Source organism: Scleropages formosus, chromosome 19, assembly GCF_900964775.1.
Source record: "Scleropages formosus chromosome 19, fSclFor1.1, whole genome shotgun sequence".
In the NCBI taxonomy this organism is placed as follows: Eukaryota; Metazoa; Chordata; class Actinopteri; order Osteoglossiformes; family Osteoglossidae; genus Scleropages; species Scleropages formosus.
Window position 1 is genome coordinate 6,198,652 of NC_041824.1, and position 23,655 is coordinate 6,222,306.

The 23,655-nt window shown below is 41.0% G+C and overlaps 1 protein-coding gene across 1 annotated transcript in view; it reads right to left on the reverse strand.

Annotated features, from left to right (window-relative positions):
- The window catches only part of LOC108927778 (sodium/hydrogen exchanger 9-like), a 50,495-nt gene that overhangs the window by 20,795 nt on the left and 6,045 nt on the right, over window positions 1-23,655 (reverse strand). The window contains exons 4-12 of the mRNA XM_029246296.1: window positions 23,445-23,521; window positions 20,448-20,563; window positions 16,207-16,312; window positions 13,906-14,032; window positions 12,545-12,650; window positions 9,806-9,894; window positions 7,673-7,786; window positions 5,641-5,752; window positions 4,798-4,951 (exon numbers count right to left, since the gene is read on the reverse strand). Coding sequence (XP_029102129.1) covers window positions 4,798-4,951; window positions 5,641-5,752; window positions 7,673-7,786; window positions 9,806-9,894; window positions 12,545-12,650; window positions 13,906-14,032; window positions 16,207-16,312; window positions 20,448-20,563; window positions 23,445-23,521 — 1,001 coding nt within the window. The remainder of the gene's footprint in view (window positions 1-4,797; window positions 4,952-5,640; window positions 5,753-7,672; window positions 7,787-9,805; window positions 9,895-12,544; window positions 12,651-13,905; window positions 14,033-16,206; window positions 16,313-20,447; window positions 20,564-23,444; window positions 23,522-23,655) is intronic.

Below are 23,655 nucleotides of genomic sequence, written 5' to 3' on the forward strand. Positions count from 1 at the left end.
TTAAGCAGGCTGCATTAGTGAATTTAAGCTAAAGAGTTCTGGCAGACAGTGGATGGAAAAAATGAATGGCTGGTAATGTTATCAGATGTATGAAGTATCAATGCAATAAAATACAATACAAGGGGGAGGTGCATGAGGTTGATCATGACTTGGGGGCATGAGAGGGTTGAGCTTAAGAGCGAGCAGCTTTGCCATCTGTGTACCGGTGATGCTATGCTTGTTAGGTGCTGTCGAGTTTGGTGGAAAAGATTCACCAATCCAGCCAGGGGGGCACACCCACGTTGGCTGCAGAGCAGAAGGAAATCACAGCAGACGGAGGGGCTGATGAAAGCAGCGCCGGAAGAATTGCTCATTACTGCGACTTGCATTTACAGTTCTTGGCCTAAGCTTGCTCACAGGAAAGAAAAAAAAAAAAAAAAAAAACTTCAAGTGCGAAGGCTATACAGCTCAAAAAATACCACAAATAGCACTACACAGATCAGATAGACCTCATTTACTAAACAGCAATGTTTATTCAATAAATTTTGTGATTTACTGCCCAGTACTATGTAGTTATTCGGAAAAGCGGATGCCATTAATATTGCCTAGAAAGCCGCTCAAAAACCTACAAAATCCCTGACATCAGAAGAAAGGCATTTCCTCAAGTCAAAGACTATCAGAAAGATAGGGGACCTGGGTAGTCCTGCCTTCAACCTTTGCATTTACCATAACAGCACAATGGTTTTCAAAGACAAGAAAGCACACTCAGACAGAGAGAATCCTGACTTGTTTACCCAACAACCAATACGTCGAGAAACAAGGGTTGCACTCGAATGGCTCTTGGCTCAAGTACCTTCACAAACCCAAAGACACAGAACAGTTACTCTTAGATACATTTCCTTGGCCTCCAGAAATCACGTTAAATGTGAGCTAATCTCTAACAGAGCTCATTGAACATAAATAATTAACTCCAGATACTATAGATTTATAATAAACCCCATGTAGATAATAAGACAGCTCACCCTGTAATTTTGTAATTCTCAAATTTAAATATAACTTCTTGCATGGTGTGGCAGTATCTAAATTAAATTCCATTGCATACTTTCCCATTAATTGGCCACTTCTTGTCCAAGTGCATTACAAACAGTATATATCTGAACATCACATCAGCTGAAACTGCTTGTCCCATGCAGGGTCATGGGGAGCCAGAACCTAACCCGGTAACACAGGGCATAAGGCCGGAGGGGGAGGGAACACACCCAGGACGGGACGTCAGTCTGTAGCAAGGCACCCCAAGCGGGACTTGAATCCCAGACCCACTAGAGAGCAGGACCTGGTCAAACCCACTACGCCACCATGCCCTCTTGTATCTGAACATGTGGAACCAATTAAAAAAGTAAATTTTAGCATAGATCTGAACTGTAAGTGTGTTCAGGTTCAGGGCTGAAACATTAGTCATAACTGCATAGTACATGTGTACATAAGAACATGTTTATTATTTGCAATTTAGTTAGTGACATACTTTCCCCATCTCTTGTAATAAATATTTTGTTTGGGCAGCATAACTAGGAGTAATAAAATGTACTTAATGTTCTGTTCTATCCAGGGGCTTTAGGACAAAGCTTAACTGCAGGCTCTTTTTTATTGCTTCAGTAGAACAGTCTGCGGAGATCATCATTTTGCCTCAAAATCGCTTGTCGCTTAGATCCCATGGGTCACTGTTACCTAAGGGACAGTGACAGTCTGCACAGGTCCACAAAGACAACAATGGATGGAGACTAGGACGTCTGATACTTTTGGTGTTTCTGATGCACGCTAAAATATCAAAGGTATTTCAGACAGCAAGAAAAAAAAAAAATCAGCATAATTTAAATGGCGCCATTAACGCAATTGCCTTGATAATGTGATATACTTTTGAAAAGTTCTGTGAAGAGCTTTAGATATGTCTTCAGTCTGCACCTAAAAAAAATCTTGAAAAACAGTGTCAGTATGGTTGTTTGGCTTATGATTTTCTGAGTCACGCAGCAAAAGAACAATGAAGAAAGATGAGTCATCACAGCTCAATCTTCCTCCCCATGATGAGCACCTGTTTAGAATTTGTCGCTCCTTCCCAACCCAGAAGCACCGGACCCTTGAACAGCACAATAAGGCCCAACATATTCACCACAGTGACCCATTGCTGTCTGGATGCACCTGCATTGTGGGTCACCTGTCCCACACCCACCCCCCACACCTGAGAGTATTCTGCACCTCTCTCCTCATGCCTACCTACAGATCTCACAGATGCCTTTTTGAGGGAAAGCCATGCAATGATGCCTGAGGGTTTGCTGTCAGAATAATTAAATAAAAAACAGTCTGTTTTGTTGCAAAGCTAGCCTGCAGATGAAAAGCAGAAAGACAAAGACATTAAAAAACAGAAATCTGACATATGTTCCCTGTCAAATGCTGAGCAGCACTGCTTTTTTGTGGTGAAATGGATGGGATGGAGCCTCCTCAGTGGATATGTGCCGTGACTGTCGATGCGAGCAGACTTTGGGACTCTCATTTCTAGGCACTATGGCTCAGTTCTCGCTCTCCACTATGAGCCACCATGTGCAGCTCTTCCAGGCTCAGGGTAAAAATGGTGTGTGTCAGGATGCAGCACCCCAGTTGGTCATGTGAACACAGGGCTTTGAGACTTTGCAGCATCTGCCAGCATAGTTTATTGATGCAGGCAGGCTCTTGCTTCTCCTCCAAAGCCCAGCAGCCAACGCAAACCTCTCTCCACCCACAGAGAGGCAGCCACTGATGCCCGCTTTCCCCACATCATATTTCCAAACTGGTTATACATTCTTTTTATTCCACACTTCCGTTTCAGTCTGTCTTCTGGTGCCTACAGAAGCATGTGAAATTCCCTTCCTCTTATCCCATATAATGCCAGTGTAATGACAACAAAACTTTTAGCAAAGTGTCATAAAAAAGATAAGTTAACTGTGGTCTACACCAGGAAAAAAGAATACCTAAGCTTTATTTCAACTACAATGGGGGGAAAAATCTCGCAAAGCTATTAACTGTTCCCACTTGTCACCACTGGCAGCTGAAAAGCAATTCTGAGCTTTTAGTGAGAAAACCAAAAGCAAAAAATAAACCTTAGAACTACAATGCTGCAACTTCTTAAAAGGATGGTGTAACATGAAGAAAACTGCTCATAAAGACAACATGCTCGTAAAACATACACATACACACACACACACACGCACATGCACACAGTACAAACACACCAGTAATGCCTGAGAACATGCTGGTACAACAAGACAAACAAAGCCACAGTCAAGCAACAGGGGTGTTGACAGCACTCCAAAATGAAAACGCTGCCTGGGGTACTCGCAAAAACCATGCTAGCATCTATAATCCCGGCATTGTGTCCATCCCACTGTGAAACAATATGGAATGATGAAAAGAAAAAAATCAAATAAAGCAAAAAAATCAAAGATGGCTTTATAAATATACATATATCCATGCACACATATATATTCTGTATACACACACACATTTAAATCCATTTAAATATAGACAAAAACTCACATACATCAGTACTGAATGGAAAAAGGTAACCTAAAAATAATAACCATTCAAAAATAAGTCAAGTAGAAGAAGGTAGGGATTACCTGCAGACTCAATCAGCACAGGATCAGATATCTAATAACAGCCAACACACTGTTCTGTGCAACATAGTCACAGGTATCCATATAGTTTAGCTGATATTTTACATGCGTATATACACTTGGCCCTGTAATGAAATTTAGTCAGAAGGAACAGCACAAAGACCAAATTATTACTGATTTTTACTCTTCAATAGCCATAATGCTGCAGACCACATTTCATAAAAAAACACATTTACTATAGTTCAAGAATACCTGTCTATGATAATACATCTCATACTATTATTACTATTACTACTTCATGCTAAAGTACTGATCTTAGTACTTTCACAATTAGACAAAATATGAGTCTGCAGACCAACGGTGACCTTCCCCTCATAGCAGTACTAGTCACGAGCACCTGTCTAAGTCAACGGAAACTGTCTTGATGAAAATACAATAACTGCTGTTAAGCAACCTAGATAAACTAGGTATTGGATATGCTGTTGGCGAGTAATGCTACAGTGGTCCTCGTGTCCTATAAAATCCATTATGACCAATTCTGTAAAATGATTTGTTATTCTAGCTGTTCCCAAATGCTACTGAACTGGTGCAATGCCAAAACAACACCCTGGCTCCTTCAAGTCACCGGCTCCTCAAAACACATCAACCCTGTATTTCATATAGCATCTATGATGCATTTGACATCTGCTGAATACATATTTACAATATGTGCTCTACTCATGAAACACTAAATTACATGTTTTTGCAAAACTCTACTTCAATGTTTATGTTTTTTTCCTAGTATTAGACTTATGCTGACGAAATTCTCCCCACAACGTGTTACATATCATTACTAAATCAGCACTTTAAAGTAAGTGGCACCTTAGATTGTCCTGGTTCTGACGCTCAACAGCTCTTTTAAGTATATGTCTGTGCACCATTGCCATGACTCACACCATAAGGGTGTATGGTGTGCGGACATCATTCATTAACAAGGGGCCTCGGAAATAAAATTGTGGTGAACAAGACGACTGCAGCTGTATATCTGGGGTCCCGCAATTAATTTTGCATCTGTAGCAGTCTACTTACAATGACACAAAGCTTCAGGGCGAGTTTGCCCTGGGGACACAGGGCAGAATGGCAGAACATCTCTATCAGAACTGACTGTGAAAGGACAGAATGCAGCAGGACCCACCGGATATCCAGGCATGTCAGCATCGGGATGGTGGTGCTACCCAGTACCCAGACAGTGAGGAGGACCACCAGCAGTGTGGTGCTGAATATGACTCGACGGGCCTCTGTGGTGGTGTCCTGGGCTGCCAGGGCGAATGCCACAGCTCCGCGTAGACCTGTAAAGCAAGGTCACTTGGTGAAAAAGACCAAAATATTCAAATTAAAGGATGAGTGCTGCATAAAATTTTTTAAAAAAGAAATGATATCATAGGGAGATTTGTTCTGACTTGTTCTGACTTTTGAGGAAGGGCTGATGAGAAGATAAAATTCTGTCCCTCAAGAAACTGTAAATGTTAGGAAGCTGGAGGTTTGACCAGAGAGCTGGCGTCAGTTCCACCAATGCATGCAAGCCATCAAAACACTTGCCCAGATAAACACTCTTGTTGTGGTGACCTCATCTCCTCTAATCAGCCCCGTTCTCTTGCTGGACCTCCTCCCCCAGCCGTTTATGACATTTCAGCCTCCAAGATGTATCAGGTGAATCCGTGTGCTTTTTTAAACAAGCCTGCCATTTGAGCCTCGTCCTGTTTAAAGCACTATTATTGCATCCTTTAAAATATTTTTGCACCTTTTTCCTTGTTCACATTGTATAATTTTTTGTTTAATGTAATCCAACAATATAGTTTTTTTAGTAGCCCACATTTTCTACAGCAATTAATACAATATGAAAGTAGAATATTCATTTCATGCACACAAATTATCTTTTAATGCTTGTTTTTCATTTTTTTAAATTTACGTTTTAAGCTGTTTTTTTCTTAAAAACAGCACACCTGTACATTGTAGTGTGTGAGTGCACAGGATGTACCTGAGAACATCATCATGTGCTGAATGCTGAAGGGAATTTTGTTTCTTTGACCAAGATTGAGCAGGAAAGATAGAGGGTATACATTACACACCCTTGCCACCAAGATGGAGATCTGCAAGAGCAAACAGTTAAAGAACAATGCCCAGAAATAACTGACATTCAGCTGAACACACACTCGTCCCTTTGGAACTGGTCTCTAAGGTGCGTTGTCAAATAACATCACCATGTCTCCACTGGCCTATGAGTTTGACAGAATAAACCTGGTTGTGTCACCTATACCAACACTTTAACAGCAAAAATTATCAGTGTCTTTCATGACAGAAATCTACAACAGGCATTTATGTTATATCAGACACTAAAGGAATCTACAATGATGGGTTTTTTAGGCCCTTTACTGTGCACTTCCAGCTCCCACGTGTTGCTAGGGGGCTAAGAAGTGTGGGACAGGCTAAGCGCCAATATTTTGAGGGATCTGTAGGTCTGCACACAGAATCACACCTGCACTCCGATAACACTCTCTGCTGCTCCACAGAAATCAAATATTCTGCCATTGTTTTTCTGGAGATGTGCTGAATGAGCTTGTTTTAAAAAAAAAAAAAAAAAAAAACTACACAACCCTGTGATGATAAATGTAAAGTAATTCCTTTAATGGAAAGTAGTGACACTTAAGAGTTTGTGCAGCTAAAGGTATACAAGATCATTTGTTCTGTACAGCATCACCAGAAGTGATTCACAGGACTTCACATCATGGGCGAAGGGCTAATGTTCATTTTAGGGTGGGTAGCAGGGCGGGAACTGGCTACCCTAACAATAAGGTAAAAAAACCTTCACCTACTCCCTGTATCCCAGAAATCTATACCTGTGCTTGATGCTATACCCACCCCATTGTTATGGGATCAAAATTTGGGTTAATTTTAGGAAGTTGTTTTGTCAAACTTTTTTGAAAGATGACTTTCGTCAAAGTCAGGTGCAGCACGCAGTGTTGCCTGATTTAAAAAAAAAAAAAAAATCAAAACTGCATCAGCATCTTATCAGACCAGACCAGTTCCCATTTGATGCAGTAAAGTGTGTGACCTTTGACTGGCAATCATTTGTGCATTTCTACTGATATAGAATAATGCTGGTCCTCGACTTACAACGGAGTTCATTCAGGCAAACTTATGTGAGTTTTTTTTGTCCACATGTACAGTCTGAGGTGACTTCTTTCCTTTCATCCACTGCTTTTTCCCTACATTTCTTTTTAACTTGCCTATATGTAGTGCTGTTTGTTTCAAATTTCCTAGCAATTTTGCGCAAACTTTCGCAACCTTCCGTTAAATGCTGTGTGGCTAATGCATTGGAAAGTCCCCGACTTAAAAATAAATAAAACAAAAAATTAAATATGTAACCGCCCATTAAACTAATTTATTGCCAAACTAGAAATATAACATCTTCAGTGCTTATTAACATTAATACACTGTGGTCTAGTAAATATTGTGTTCATACTGTATTATAAAAGCCATGAGTGCGTAACTCCTTGCCACAAAAATTTGAATTATTGCTGAATGGAACAACAGACCAGAAAAGACAGGCTGAGGGCAGCAAATACCACAATTTCACACGCAGTGGAGGCATTGTGAGGAGCTACAATTACATGCTGTACCACCCTGCTGCTCACCACAGTTTAGTACCAATTAATAACCTGAAGGTTCCAGAAGGGAGTAACTTTGAGAAAAGGGTTTTACATCAGTTGCACCAGTAAAATAGTGATATGTACATAAAGGTAAAGGTATAAATTGCTTTTGGAAAATGCATCAGATTATCATTTTATTACTAATTAGTAAAAAAATAGCTACAAAGGATATGTAAGATTTCTATTCAGGAAACAAAGAACCCCATACTTTAAAAAAAAAAAAAAAAAAAAAAAAAAAAAAAAAAAAACTATTTTTGTTATCAGTAAAAGATTATGAAGGCATTCAAGGGCTGATTGTTAATAGAAACTGATAAGTCATGTCTTTGCAATGATAGATTCAGAACTGAGCTGCAAGGATACAAAGGCGCCGCATATGAAGACGACTTGAAAGATGTGCTTCTGAAATGTGAAGAGGGCCAGTCCAATGTAACAGAAGATAAAGTTCTCTGCCAGGAAATTCAGACACTCAAATAGCTGTGGACAAAAGAGACAGGAAGGAACTGGATGATTATCAATAAATACAAAACATCAGTGTTCCCTTCCTTACAATTTAGTTGAAAATAAATATTCCTGGTTTCAAAGTGCTTTTAATATGATAACTAGCAGTGTAAAAACACAACAAAGAACACGGTCACAAGCTTTCTGCCTTTATGTTAAGGACATATAAGATGGGCAATGTCACCTGTATAAACAAATTACAAAATTAAGGATTTGCCCTCTACAAGGCAATAGGGCTGCTGCAGCAAAATCCAAGCATGCAGCATGTTCAGTCCCCAAGTGACAGATCAGTGGAGTTGTGGCCTTGAAATCTGAAGTTTTCAGGTTTTATTTCCAATCTTACTGTAGTACCATTCACCAGAATACTTTCCCTGTATATATTCTCTTAACTGAGTTAAAATTTCCCAGCTGTATAAATGGGAAAATACAGTAGCTGTAGGTAGCTTAACACTGTAAGTCACTTTGGAGGAGAGTGTCAGCTAAATGAATACATGTAAATGTGCGTTAGACTAGCTAAAGGTGTCAGCTTAATGAACAAATAAATCTTTGGGCAACCATGTCATTTCTGGAACCTGATTAAAGGGTCTTCCCTTTTTTTTTTCAGTGGGCAGTCTCTCCAACTCTGATACAAATTCACTTTCTCTTGTGATACAGAGTGTGTCCATATCCTGCGATAAAAGTGCATCCCAATTTCCACACTTCTCATGGAAAAGTAGGCCACTGTTAAAGTCACGATATCGTAGCCTCTTATCCGAATGACACACGTTGACAGAAATTGGTGCAACAAATATGTGAAAGCAGCAATAATGTTCTACCCTATGGGCCTATGCTTAGAAAAAAATCATGTTGAATCAACCTGGAGGAAAATGAACTGTCATTTTTCGAGACAAACAGAGGTACAGAAAAAAAATGATAAAAACATAAAAAAAATATATAAACAGAAGCACAGCCTGCCCTATTCTAAAGTAATCAAGCTAATCTAACCAATTTGGATACTTCATGAAAATATAGAACAGCACATTAAGAGAACAAAAAGAACAGCAAATTCATGTTTGGGAACATGAAGACAACACAACGATGACAGACTCAGCTTTGTTTGCAACACAAAAGAGGTGTTTAGCCAGTACATGCATAAAACAATGCATCAAATCAAAATGTATCAGCTTCATACTGGTCATAGAATTTCACTCACCAAACTGCCTTTTCATTTACAAAATTGAAATTCAGGGTAATTAACAGATTTAGGACCTAACCTGCACTAGAGAAATGGGGTCCAATAAACAAACAAAAAATAAAAAAAAAACAAAAAGCTTACACCACACAGTAAACAGAGAGAACACAATGTGCTCATTTACTAGTCACGTTAATAATGCAAATGCAAAAGAAAACACTTTGCGTAAAATTGCTTGTGCCCGAGAACCCATTTCTTCAGGCTGGCAAACCTGCTAGTAAACAACAAAGGTCCAAAGCAATTTCAGATCTCAATTGTGATATTCCTCTTCAACATCATTCCTTTCAAAACTGAATGATTAACATGTCAGGAGTGTGTGTTAAAATTGCACTGGTTTTCAGATGTACATCTTGAAACCAACTAAGGGCATACCATCTTTTACGCTGTGTGTACACTGGCTCCTCCTGTTATGAAAATTTGAACATAAGCACTTTCCCAGGTTATTTTCAGGTAAAAATGTTCAAATAAAAATGTTGAAATTATAAAGTGAAAGTTTTACATACAGTATACAATGGCTTTATCTCAGACTATTACAGAATCTAACCAGTGAATAGATCAAAGAACTTGGTGGTAAAAGAGACTTTGGAATTACGAATAAATCAATCTAGAAACATACTTTGCAACGTTGAAGAGCTAGTATAGCCATTTTTATCTGGGCATTTGGAAGTGAGTGAGAGTGTAATTGCATAATTAAGAAAAGAACAAGAAACATTTTGCTCAGTGAATATATGGTCCATTGACGATGGGACATTTAATACTCTTACCTGTTTGGTTCTAACTTTGGCTTCAGCAGATAAGTTGTGAAAGGTGTAGTGAGCCTGCATGATTCCGCAGAACATCACTGCCACGATACCTGAGGAAACACAGATGCTGTGGCCCATTTAGTAAAAACAAATCGTCACAGTTGTGACAAAGGCAGTGGGTCCAAACCTGAATGACAAAATTGTTTTAAAACACCTTGGGATCTTTGGATCCTTATAGGATCCTTGGGTAAAACACACAAAAAGAAGTTCCATTTAAATCCTGGAAAAACTAAGGATGCAATAATGAAAACAGGCATTGAAGGGTTACACTGTCTATAATGGAAATCTCATGTGACTTCACAAACCATCCTTGAGAGTGCTTTTAAGACAAAAACGTTCCAAAGATTAATGCTCCCATTCAAAAAAGAAAAAGTAACTGGGAAAGAATCAGATACTTAATAGCAGGAAGTAAAAGGGAAGAGTTACAGCAATGATCAATCACCAAATGACTATTTCTCACAGGGCTCTACCAGAGAAATTAATAAAACAATCCTTCCACTTCACAAATTAACTGATTAAAAGAAGGGCGTAATTAGGTGGAGTTCTGCAGGGTCTTGTATAAAAGGATATATGTGAACTCAGAAAAGTCAGCTAGTTACAGTTAAAGGTGGGTACTGTTTATTAACATTTCATTCATGTAATGTCAGCATAGTAGTTTAGAGACTGAGCTTATGTGTGCAAGAAACAAAGATCAGGTGAGTTCATGTTATTGCATAGAGTCTCTTTCTTTCAAGGAGAGAAGATTTTTGAAAAAAAAGGCAGCTCTGACTGACTATATTATACAGTGCAGTGAAAAACTATTTGCCCCTATCCTGGTTTCTTATGTTTTTGTATATATCTCATACTAAACAGTTTCAGATCTTCAAATGAAACACAAGATAAACAAAGGCAACATGAGTAAACATAGAATAAAGTTCTGAATTTTTATGTTTTTAATGAAGCAAAAAAAAGTTATCCAACATCTATAACCCATGTGAAAAACTAATTGCCCCCTTAAACTTCAGGTTGTGTCTTCAGCAGCAATAACTGCAACCAGATGTTTCTGATAACTAGAGATCAGTCTTTCACAGCGCTGTGGTGGAATTTTGGCCCACTCTTTTGCGGAACTGCTTTAGTCCAGCCACATTAGAGGGTTTTTGAGCATGAACTGCCTGTTTAACATCCTGCCACACCATCTCAATTGGGTTCAAGTCAGGACTTTGACTAGGTCACTCCAAAACTTTCTTAGCTTTTTATGAGCCATTCAGAGGTGGACTTACTCCAATACTTCGGATCATTGTCTTACTACATAATCCATTTGCGCTTGAGTTTCAACTTACGGACTGAAGACTGGATATTCTCTTTCAGGATTTTCTGGTAGAGAGCAGAATTCATATTTCCCTTAATTATTGCAAGTTTCTCAGTCACTGAAGCAGCAAAACATCCCCACAGCATCACACTTCCACCACCATGCTTGACCGTAGGTATGATGTTCTTTTTGTGGAATTAGGTGTTTGGTTTACGCCAGATGTAACAGGACCCCTGTCTTCTAGATGGTGCCACTTTTGACTCATCAGTCCACCAAACATTCTCCCAAAAGTTTTGATGATCATCAAGGTGTGTTTTGGCAAAATTCAGACGAGCCTTAATGTTCTTTTGGGTTAGCAGTGGTTTTCACCTCGCCACTCCTTCATGGATGCCATTTTTACCCAGTGTCTTTCTGATTGTGGAGTCATGAACAGTGATCTTTATTGATGCAAGAGAGGCCTGTAGTTTCTTCAGTGTTGTCCTTTGCTCTTTTGCAACTTCCTGGATGAGTCGTTGCTGTGCTCTTGGTGGAATTTTGGAAGGTCGGCCAGTACTGGAAGGTTCACTACTGTGCCAAGTTTTTTCCATTTTGAGATAATGGCTCTCACTATGGTTCTTTGGAGTCCCGGAGCCTTTGAAATAGCTTTGTAACCCTTCTCAGACTGATGTATTTCAATCACCTTCTTCCTCATCATTTCTGGAATTTCTTTCAACTTCGGCATAGTGTGTTACTGGGTAAGACCTTTTAACCAACTTCATGCTGTTGAAAGAGTTCTATTTAAGAGTTGACTTGATTGAACAGGGCTGGCAATAATCGGGCTTGGTTGCATCTAGTCCAGCTGAATCCCATTATGAATGCAGTTTCATAGATTTGAGGAAATCACTATATGGGCAAAAATATTTTCACACAGCCTCAGTTGCTATTGGATAACTGTTTTGCTTCAGTAAATTACATTATTTAAAAACTGTATTTTGTGTTTGCTCAGATTGCCTTTGTTTTATGTTAGATTTTAATTTCCGAAACAATTTAGTAAGAGATATACAGAAAAACAGAAGAAATCAGGATGGGGGCAAATACTTTTTCACAACACTATATAATATAATGATTAAAATTTTTTTTTTCATATGTCTACAACATATTTTTTGAAAACTATAGCATAACATATAAAACCTTCTTGAGCATTCTGTCAGTTGATATATATACTCTGAAAGATGAGATGGAAAGTACAGTATTTAGATTGGTAATTTACTGATGTTGTGCAAAGACTGCTACTAGAAAGCAGTCTTGACCTTAGTGGGCGTAGTATATTTTGGGTTTGTTCCCACTGTCTCCTAAGCTCAGTGGAAACAACTATGGAGGTATGGTATGTGAGCCAGGTCTGAACATGGGGGGCTGTGCCAGGCAGGACTCACCGCTCAGACTGCAGGCCTCTGCTGACAGGAAGGTGCTCCAGGAGAGCAGGAAGAAGAGCCCAGTCTCCAGGAGAGGGTGACTGTTCAGCTGCATGAACTTGGTCAGGTGCTGGCCACAAGGCATTAAAAAAAAAAAGCAGCCAGCAGACATGACCCCTACCCTCATATCCCTCTGTACCGCACAACATAGCAACTTCAAATAACTGTACAAAGGTAACAGAAACAGGTATAGAATTACCTCTTCTGCATTATCCATATGGATAAGGTGCATTTTAAAAACTGTTTTACTTATACTACTTAATGTTAAACTATTCAGTGCTTAGTCTATTTGAGTTGTAGTCTCTGTGGGCATAACTATGCTGCCTCTCATTTTACTTTACCACTTTACCATTTAACAATACTTTACATGTGAGGTGAAGTAGTAAATTGGTTGAAAAATGTGGATGACCATTCAGCTTTAAATGGGGGAGAACTTTCATCGTGACCTGTTATGCTTTTTTGAGCCAAAGCCGCACATTATCAGAGGTTTCGTTCCTGAATGTTTTTTTTAAACTGTTATTCACAATCAGCTCCACATACAAACAGGCTGACTGACCATGGCTTAAGGCAGACAGATGCAGAGACAAATAAAGATGCTGCATTCAGACTGCACTGCACCACTGTTTTTATTTTTACGGCTTGTTTGTTCATTCTTGCTATTTTTGCTTTCCTGGGAAACCACTCTTGCTTAAACGACGGGAACGTAAACAGTGTCAGAGGTCATGTTTTTATGGTCAGAAGTAGCAAGAAGGTTTATGTTGTTTGAGGAAGCGGGGTGATTGGGAGCTTAAGCAGGAATCGACCAAGTCCTCGAACCAGAGCGCGAGTGAAATGTTGGAACGCCTGACAGACTACAGAGCATTACGGAACTTAAGAGTGTGATTACAGGAGAGTAGAACTCCAGTTTTATCCTTTCTACATTTACATTCATTTATTTAGCAGACGCTTTTCTCCAAAAAGACTTCCAGTGAATTCTATGTAGTGTTATCAGCCCACACACCTTATTCACCAAGGTGACTTGCGCTGCTAGATACGCTACTTACAATGGGTCACACTCTCTAAGGACTGTGCTCAATTTCTACTAGATTCTAATTACTTTGAGATTAGAGAGACACAAAAACAACAGTTGGTCCACACTGCATCCTAAACAAGCTATTGATTAATGATCTTTTTATGCAGACATAATTCTTTCACACTGTGGTAATGCCTCTTGTTCTGTAAGTGTACACACTGATTAGCAAGTGGTGTTTACTGTTGTTGCTAATGAGAGCGAAGATACGGGGGAGTGAGGTAAAAACTCTGCCATGGTGTGGAAAGGATATCAGCGCAGTAACGATGGTGTACGCGAGTCCAATGCCAAAGGATCCTGCGAACACCGCAATAAAGTGCCCGATGGAGAGGAAGAAAGAGCTCGCTTCAAAGGTGGATGTACTGTAGGTGGATATAGCACTGAAAAAAGAGATGAAAAGAAAGAAAGTGGTAAACTATATGAAAAGTTGGTAAAGAAGACACACATGTAAGCAGGTGACACGACCTTGTGTTTGTTATCCCCGATCTAGGCATTTCACCACAACTGTTTCATCTGAAACATCCGACATGCCCTAAGTGAAAGGCCGTCATCTCAAAGTATTACCTAAGCAATGTAACAACAAATGATATACTCTCAGAAAATCGTAAGCTTAAAAGATTTTCAGCTGAAAGATGAAATTGATTGGCGAGAAGGCAGTTAAACTCGAAGTCCGAGTAAAGTGCCAAAATGCAAAGGGGGGAAGCTCTTCAACGCACTGTAATTTATTGACTTTCATTTTGAAAAAGGGCTTTGGTTTTAAAGTGCTTTCCTGGGTCTTTCTTTGGCACTCAGTGATTTATCCTGTGCATTGCAAGCCTCTCAGAGCTGAGTGTGAGCAGAACTTGGCTTGAGTGTGTGTGAGACCATGAGGGGGTGAAATGGCTGAGTTTTATTTGCAAACTCATAAATATTTGCTGCTCTGAAATGAGAGACTGGCGCATGGAAGGCCTAACTTCAACACAAAAAGAAAGAGGGCGCGATGTAACGAGAACAACGCCACAAGCACAGTTTATGCAAGGGATCTGTTACACTTGCAATTCATCTTTCGCGTTTCAACTTCTGTAAACCGACGTCAGGCGCCAGAATCAGAACAACAAGTACTGTACGTGTTATTTTATCTGGTAAGACAAGATGACAAAGGGTTTACAGAGCGCTGGATATTACAGAATGTTGCAAAACACATTCAATCCGAAGAAAAAAAATCTGAATAAGGGAAAGTATGAACACCACAGCAAATAAAACACAGTTTGCGGCTAAAAGTTTTGATGTCTCTAACCACGGGTGGACTTAAATATTTACTTGTTTTTTTGCTTATGAAGTAACAGTAGTGATCCCCTGAGAAATGTATCCTTGGCTGGTGGTAAAAGCATGATGAGTCTGCAGAACTGTTGGGCCAGAGGAGGGACAGGGCTTTGGAGTCCATGCTATGATACATCTTTCCTTGAGTAGGGGGTAGAGGGTTGTTTGGACAACTCTTTACAATGTTTATTGCTTTTGCTTTGAAAACATGCGCGCGCATGCGCGCGCGCGCACACACACACACACACACACACACACACACACACACACACACAGGTTATAAACAGTGTTGCCTGTTTACTTATGGACTCTGTGCAGATGGGAGCTATTTTTGGGTGCTTTTCATAACTGATCATTTATAGTGTGGCAGTCACCTTGTAAGTGTGCCTGTGCCCTCGCGTGTGAACAACAAAGAAGGAATCCCTAAAAAGAGAGCTGCTGAAATAGAACGTAGCATGAAAAATTGATCACTTAAGTCTTCTTTAATATTGCGAAAGGTTTTCAAATGGAGAGAAGCTGCGGTGATGCAGCGGGTTTGGCCGGTGCCTGCTGTGTGGCAGGGCTGGGGTTCGAGCACTGCTTGGTGTACTCTGCAGCAGGTTGGCATCCTGTCCTGGGTGTCTCCCCTCCCCTTTCAGCCTGGCACCCCGTGTTGCCGGGTGGGCTCCAGCTCGCTGCGACCCCGCTCAGGACAAGTGGTTGTTGACGTTGATTGGTTGGGCTATAGGCACAGGTGGTGCTGTAGGTCCCTGAGACAGAATATGTCCTCGCAAGGTTTACAGTTGTTAATATATGCTAATGAAGCATCCCACTGTGCGCAGCATGCCTCCCAGCTCTCCTTCCTCTTCATGTCCTCCTCTTCCAGTTTGTCAGTCCTCCATACGAGGGGCAGTATCGGGTGTGTGCAGTTCCTTTGAATTTATTTGTCTGTTTTTGTGTGTCTTTCAGTGTCTCTAAGTGAGTTTCTGTGTGTGGGTGTGTTTATGTGTTTGTGAGCGAGTGAGTGTGTGTGTGCGCGCTTCTGCCTGAACTGCTTCTGGCTCCGCCTCTGCTTTCTTACCAAGGTCGGTCCCGGCGGACAGGGCTGACTACCCGATAGGGGTTTGTCCGCCAAAATGCACGAAGCGCTGCCACTCAACTCTCCCCAGCCTTGGGAAGCCCACCGCACAGCAGTCACAGTACAGTCAGAGACTGCTGGCCCACAAGTCACCACCAGCTCAGCAGGAGGGGCAGCATGTCCCCATACAATACTTACTACGTCAGTACAATGGCCACGGCATCATTCAGAATGCTCTCTCCGAACAGCAGGATGTAGAGGTCCGAGTCCACCTGCAGCTCGGCGAAGATAGCCAGCACCGACACTGCGGGGGAAACACAAGGATACCTCCATTAGGCCATGCTAGCAGGAGTCAGCAGGAGCCAGAAGCTGATTCCTTTGCTTTAGCTTTCAGAGAGGAAGATAAGCCGTAGCTCCATGCACTGAAAGCTCAGGACAGACCATGCCGGGAGATGCAGAAGCTGATAAAAACATCCCAGAAAAGTAATTAAGGTCTGAAAAAGTGCAGCAGAGCAACACAGTTTAAATAATGCAGGATTCAATCTTTGCTTAGCACGGAGGAGACTGCAGTGCAAGCCGCCTTTTAACAACATGAGAAAATAGATGCAACGTTTTTTGCTAGATGAAAAAAATAGAAAACTTCTTTATATCGACATTCTGCTGCGCATCTCTCATGTCAGTCTCAGAGGTTTATTTATGCTGGGATCTTCTACTACTTCACAAAACTAACAGCAGACCGCTCCTCTGTGAACAGGTCTGGGGGAGTCAATAAACACAGTAGTAGTGTAGCACCAGAAATAGCCTGCTTCTCTGTTACACAAGTGCGCACATGTGTACACTTTCATTTTCCATCATCAGCTGGTTCTGACACCATTTGCTCACGGTTATTTCACTGTGGCACTGGACCAATGTGCAGGAGGTCCTACAGGTTATTTCAGTAGATGGGTTGGTGCAAGGTATCTACAATTGTTTACCATTTTATACAGCAAGGTATTTTTACTGTATCAATTCAGGGTAAGTGCCTTGATCATGGGTACATCAGCAGGAGTGGTTTTCAAACTGGACTTTAAAATTATATGGTACTAACCCTAACCAGCTACCCAACATAACCAACTGCCTCTTCTGTTTAATCGGGACTGTAAAGAACATGCAGAACTCATATTAACTCACACTGAAAGATATTACTGCACACCAACTGCTCACATAACAAGGTTAATTCATTCTGAAAAATCATCTAGTTAGGAAAATTCCTTATATGAAGGGGCTGAATTATGTCATATGGATGAAAAAACTGTCCCTGGATGACAAATCTCACACACACACACACACAGTCCGAAGCCACTCCTCCCAAGCAGGGTCGCGGTGAACCGGAGCCCAACCTGGTAGCGCAGGGCCAGGACGGGGGGACGACGACGACGACACACACCTGGGACTGGACGCCAGTCCACCACAAGACACCCCAAGCAGGACTCGAACCCCAGACCCACCAGAGAGCAGGACCCAGCCACGCCCGCTGTGCCACTGCACCCAAGGATGACAAATGTTATCCCGAATTAACACAAAATGCATTTTTATGCATGACAACGATGAAAGCAACTCATTTCAAAATTTTTTGAACGAAAGTATTATTTCTAGTCTGTCTTTCATGTTACATTTTCAATCACCCATTCATTATCAATGACTACTTGACTAATTCAAGGTTGGTTTGAAGTCTATACAAGAAGCATCATTCAGGAGACATGATACACCTTAAAGACATTGATAATTTAGCACACCGATGTTCAAAATTCACAAAATCATGATACAAAGCTGGAAGACAGTATGCTGTTTAGAGACCCTGTGCAGGGTTCTAGAGTTGAGAGTTAAATGTTTATGATGGACAGACCCATCACCTTGCAATGAACTGACACACTTTTTGACTTTCACCTCTGGCTATGGAATCCTTAAACAAGGTACTTACTCTGAATTCCTGCACTAAAAATGTCTCAGCTGTATTGAATGAGTAAAAAAATTGCACATAACACATTTATTAAGTAGTGTAAGTAGTGTATCCACCAGTGTAAGTCATCTTGGTAAATAAGATGTGTGGGATGATAACACTACATAGAGTTCATTGGAAGTCGCTTTGGGAAAAAAAGTGTCTGCTAAATAAATAAATGTAAATTTAGAATTCTCTTGAAAGGTATCATCAAAATAAGTGACTAAATGGCTGGCTTCACAGTTCTTGGCAAACCATTCATCACCTTAGTCGTGCTCCTGCTCAGGCTGTGCTAAAGAAGGGTGGGGAAGTACTGACTACTCCTGGGGAGACTACTGAGTGATGAAAGGATAGTTGGGGGTAGCCACACATACTATGGGCAATTTTCAGTCATCAATCTCCGTGAAAGATTCCCTTGGACTGTGGGAGGAAACCACAGCACCAGAAGGAAACACACGAAAATACAGGGAGAACATCCGCACGATATAAAGTGGTATCAAACCCACACCCAGTGACACAGTCCAGAACTTGTGAGGCACTTGCAGTACCTGTTGTCACCGTGCTGCTCTAGAACAAAACCTATTTATAAATTAATAGTAGCCTTGTAATTGGATCTTTAATATGCTGCATAAATCTTGAGAGTTGATACAGTGTTTCATAGAGCCACATGGGCAAGGAAGAAATTCTCCCCACATCCTGTTGAATTTGACCTCACTCCTCATACCCGAGCAACAGTCTACATTTTACCTTTCTGAGGTAGGGCTACAAAGAGAATTCAGTCCTCCACTTATAAACAAACTTCTGTCAACCATCCCTGGGGTCTGAAAAGGAGAAAGTGCTGAAATGAAACCACGCTGAGAAGTCCTGCCACCTGCCACCTGGAACCTGCCTGAGAGCAGCATGGAGTGTGTCACCTGCTGGAGTGTTCGCAGAACCTGCCAGACCACCCGCAGAACAAAAGAGAAAACTAAAAAATCCTTCTCGTCCCCTACCAATGTTGCAGGAGGAGACTCACAGTTCACAGGTCACAAACCTACGACATACCCAACAGCTGCACGCTTCTGCCACTCCCCCCCATCTGGCACTTTGACAACTGGTTCTTTACTATTAAGAATAAGAGAGAAGAAAGATTCTTAAGTATCACAGCGGCACTCAAACATCAGCGGTGAGTATGAGGGATTTATCAGTTCCTGCCACAATTCTTTAGGAACCGAGAAGACATTCACTGTTTCAGAAACGTTAAGTCTCCACACTTGATTAATATCGATTATTATGATTCATGGACTTGACAGAATAGCTCATCGAACAAGACACTTCACAGCCCTTCTTCATAAATACTGTATTGGTCTGACAACTGCATAACTTATTCAGGAATAGCTATTTTTCAACAGAAATACAACTTGGTTAGTCATGAAATTAACAAGAAGAGTTTATATATGAAAATCAGAAACACGTATACAGACAATCTGACATTTACTTTGCTTCGAGCAGCTAGAGGGAAAATAGCTGGGTTCTCAGCTGGTGGATGTGTGTGTGTAGTGAGACACAAGCGGCTGCTCTTCCCAAGCACTAATAACAAGAAAGGAAAAGTGTGGACGAAGGGCCTGGACCTAATAATCTGCTCCATTTCCTTGTGTTACTTCTAATGAAATCATTGCAATCTCTGCAAAGGTACAATTAGAGGCTCAATAAAAAGGGGTAGCAAATGGGAGTGAGAGCTGCCCCCTTCTGGACTTGAAAGACCCAGGTTGGAATCCCTTGAGAAAAGGATTTACGTTAAGGATTTTTTTTTTCCCCAGTAGAAATTACCCAGCTGTATAAATACGTAAATTGTTACTATCTTAACGCTACAGGATGCTTTAGAGAAAAGTATTAGATAAATTAATGTGCACAGAAAGGTAATTAGCCACTTATGGAAAGGTGTGATCACTGTTGACAGGAGTGAGAGACAGGCCATGTTAGTGAGCAGACCTTGGTGTCATCACACAGGGATGGTCAGAGCGAGGGACCCAGCAGGAGGACACTGGGCTTGCTCCTTTGGACTTGGTATGACATTTTCTTGTGTCACATAACCTTATTCTAAAAGGGTTCCATGATGTTTGAAAAACTGGAAGGAGCAGTAGATTGTGCCAGTTTCACCAGAGTGGGCAAATGAGTCGAAAAGTTGGAATTCAGAGCACAAATGTGCGTGATAACTGGATAATTTGTAGAGAGGCAACCTTAAACACTTAACCGCAGTCGAACATTTGTGTAGGTGAACAATGAGAATGGTCAAAAAATGGACGCATTATGCACAATTCATGAAAATTCAGCATGCATCCAAATGAATATCAGCCCATGTGTGGAAATGCGCATCAGGCTGCCCTGCTTGTACCTGAGAGATGGGTGAATGCCTCGGGTTGCTGTGCGGTTTTCCCACATGGAACGAAAGAGGACAAGTGGAATAAGGAGAAGGTTGTACCTGGATCCGTGGCTGACATCAGCGAGCCGAAGAAGAGGCAGTCCGTCAGATGGAAGTCCCCAGCAGCGGCATGACCCAGCTGCACCATCAGCTTCACAAAGCCATACATACATGCCCTAGGAGAGAAACGGAGATGTGGTTAGCGTACAATGGCCAGCACATGCTCCCCAGTGAGTCACTCACTGGAGCAGTCTGGGTAAAGGGTTGGAGCGACAGACGCCTTACAGCTAGGAGGAATTTTTAAAAACAAGCCAAGGCAGTAGTGTGAAAATGTTATTACTGCTGCCTTTTCTGTTCAATCTCGGGTCAAGCAGACAGACGTTTTACTTCATTGAAAGGTGCTGGTTCAGACAGACCCACGTCTGCTGTGACCATGAAAGCAGTTTAGACCTAGAACGACCATTAAAAAGGTCAGTGCTGGGATGTCTTATGCAAGGAAACACTAGACCAAAGAGAAAAAGGAAGAGAAACAGGACAAATGATATGGGTTAAGGATGGTAACATTACCTTAATTCTACACATCCTGTTTTCCATGCCATGCTTTTATTAGTGCCAGAAAGTCCCCACCCCTTTGGTAAACTGCTGGCTGTACAATGGTGCTCAGTGCTGGTCACTTACTGAGGATTCTTTTGTGTGCTCTTACAGGCAAAGAATATATAGCTATTACTGGCAACATGAAACAACCCTCCATCAGCCAAAATTAAAAAATACAACAGTGCATGTTGGTTAAGCCTGGCAGTGGGGGGGTGGGAGCAAGTAACATCTGGGCACCTCCAAGGGAATGCCTACCACATCTGTCAAAATAAGGGCAGCAACAAACCCTTGGCAGACTTAAGATTTATCTGACAGAAGTTTCATTTGCACTCAAACCTGGCAGCAAATGCACAGAACCAAAGGAAAAGCCCTTATGCATCTGTTTTTAATGATGACATGCTCTGCAATGGCCCAGAGTCCCAAACACAGGCTCAGAATGCAGAATATGACCTTAATTTCATTAAAAAAAGTTTCAAAATCTGTCGATCACTGGGAAGTTGTAAGGTTACTGCTTTAAGTAGGGCACATTCAAATATCAGGAAGGTAAGGATCCCCAAAAGGGTGAATGACTGGATATGGAGGCTGAAAACTTAATGAAAAAAAACCTGAACTTTCAGGTTTCCTTCAGACATTAGCCATGTCAGTATAACCAGTGTAACATCTGGGTTTTATAGGATTGGTGGCAACAGCAAGGATTCTAACAGAGCGCAAACACATCGTGATTGCCTTACATTGCTTTAGAATGCAAAAAATGTTAGACAAAATCGCCACCTTGTGTCCATAAAATAGAATACTGCCAGAGTCTACTGCTGCAGCCATTCGCAACATGATGCAAAGTCATTTTACAGATAATCCCAGTGAAATTATATATTGGGTCTCATCTGTTGAGAAAGGTCAAAAAATTAACAGAAAGACAAACAGAGTGCAGACAGTACTGGGGCAAGCAGGAAGTTTTGCAGTTTTGGCTGTGGCTTTTGCAATCTGAAGGTTTCTGGTTTGAACCCTAGTCCTGCTGTAGCACCCTTGATTAAAGAATTTACCCTGGATTGATACGGTAAGAATACCCTGCGGCATATGAGCTGAACTATTGCCTAAGGTAGATGACCTTTAACTTGGACTTGTTTTGGAAGCTACAAGCTAGCACCGCCACCTTCTACTAAGACGACTTATAGAGAAAAGATAATAGTAATGAAACATTCAAGTTTTACAAAGATGACACACACCAGGTGAAAAAAAACATTATGAGCAAGCAATGTTTTTTTTTTTTTTTTTTTCCCTTTTTCTTGTTAAAAATTGTGCAGTTTGGGGGAGGGATCCTAGTCACAGAACAGGTTGTCACGGAATTCATTTCTCAACAACGCACAGATAACACTCCAGTTTGCGCAGTTTTCTCCCTAAACTTTCTCTTCCTGTGTTTTACTGCTTTCTCTTCCAATTGACCCTTGCTTCCTGGTTGCTCCTCTCAATCATACTTGTTTACTTTTTTGCCTGGGCAAGGCTTAATGTTTGCCTACATCATAGTGACATTTTGGGGGAAAAAAAAAAACAGGATCTGAAATGTTATGAGACACATGAAACAACCATTTTTCTTCACTTAGCAACTTAGTGTTGAAATTAACATTACATTCCTTTTTTGTTGTGCACAGTCACATGTAACATTTTCTATTTCTGTCACATAAAATTGTCACATCATAAACCTAAACAGAACCGCTGACATGAGATTATGAAACACTGTACATTCTACATATCAGCTGGATGGAGGTATAAACTTTAGAAATAGGCAGTGAAAACAAAAACAAAAAGTGTTTATTACTCTGATGGTGGTGAAGGACAGTCAATCCAAAAAACCTGCACTGAACTGGAGTCCTTAGGCAGTCCGACACACAGATCCACTCTGTGGTCATTAAGGGACACGGCTGAAAACAAGAACTGGGAGAGAGGAGAAACGTGGGGTGGCCTGCTTGACATTTCGCACAAACTGAAACCAGCTGCAGCTGCTTTCGACAATTCCCTTGTCATGTTCTTCAATGACATACAGATGTGGTGACAAGTGCATAGTCTGTGTGGGCCAGAATGCTAGAAGCTCTTTCTTTTAGTGCACTGCTTGCCTGACACTTTCTCCAACATAGCGTACGGTTTTACCCATTTACACAGTAAACTGGATATTTAATCAGAGCACTTTGCTGTGCAGAGCACTGTTACAAACAGCACAACACCAAGGACACTCGTGAGTCTTGAACCAACAACCTTCAAATTCCAAGCCCAAGTTCCCAAAAATTTTGCCATTTACTGATTGTCACAGTAAGTTCCCAGAGCATGGAGAGCTGATCTTCACAACATTCCTGACAGAATGAAACAGTGTTCCTGCCTTTCGCACCCAGGTAATATCAGAAGAGTCCAAATTAATTTATTTGGATTTGCATTTCCACACAAAGGTAAATCTCGGGACACTGCCATACTCACCCTATAATCCCACAGGAAATAAGTGTCCCCAGGAATGCAAATGTCAAAACAGAGCCAATTTTGTTGAAGAACAGCCTCTGGGTCAGAAGTAGCAGAGCAGAAAAGAACAAAGACAGTAGTTAGCAGAGAGTAAAATAATGTGGTTGATAATTTTTTTCAGTTAGATGGGACTTTAGAAAAGATGCACCTAAATGTCCAAAGTCTTTTATCA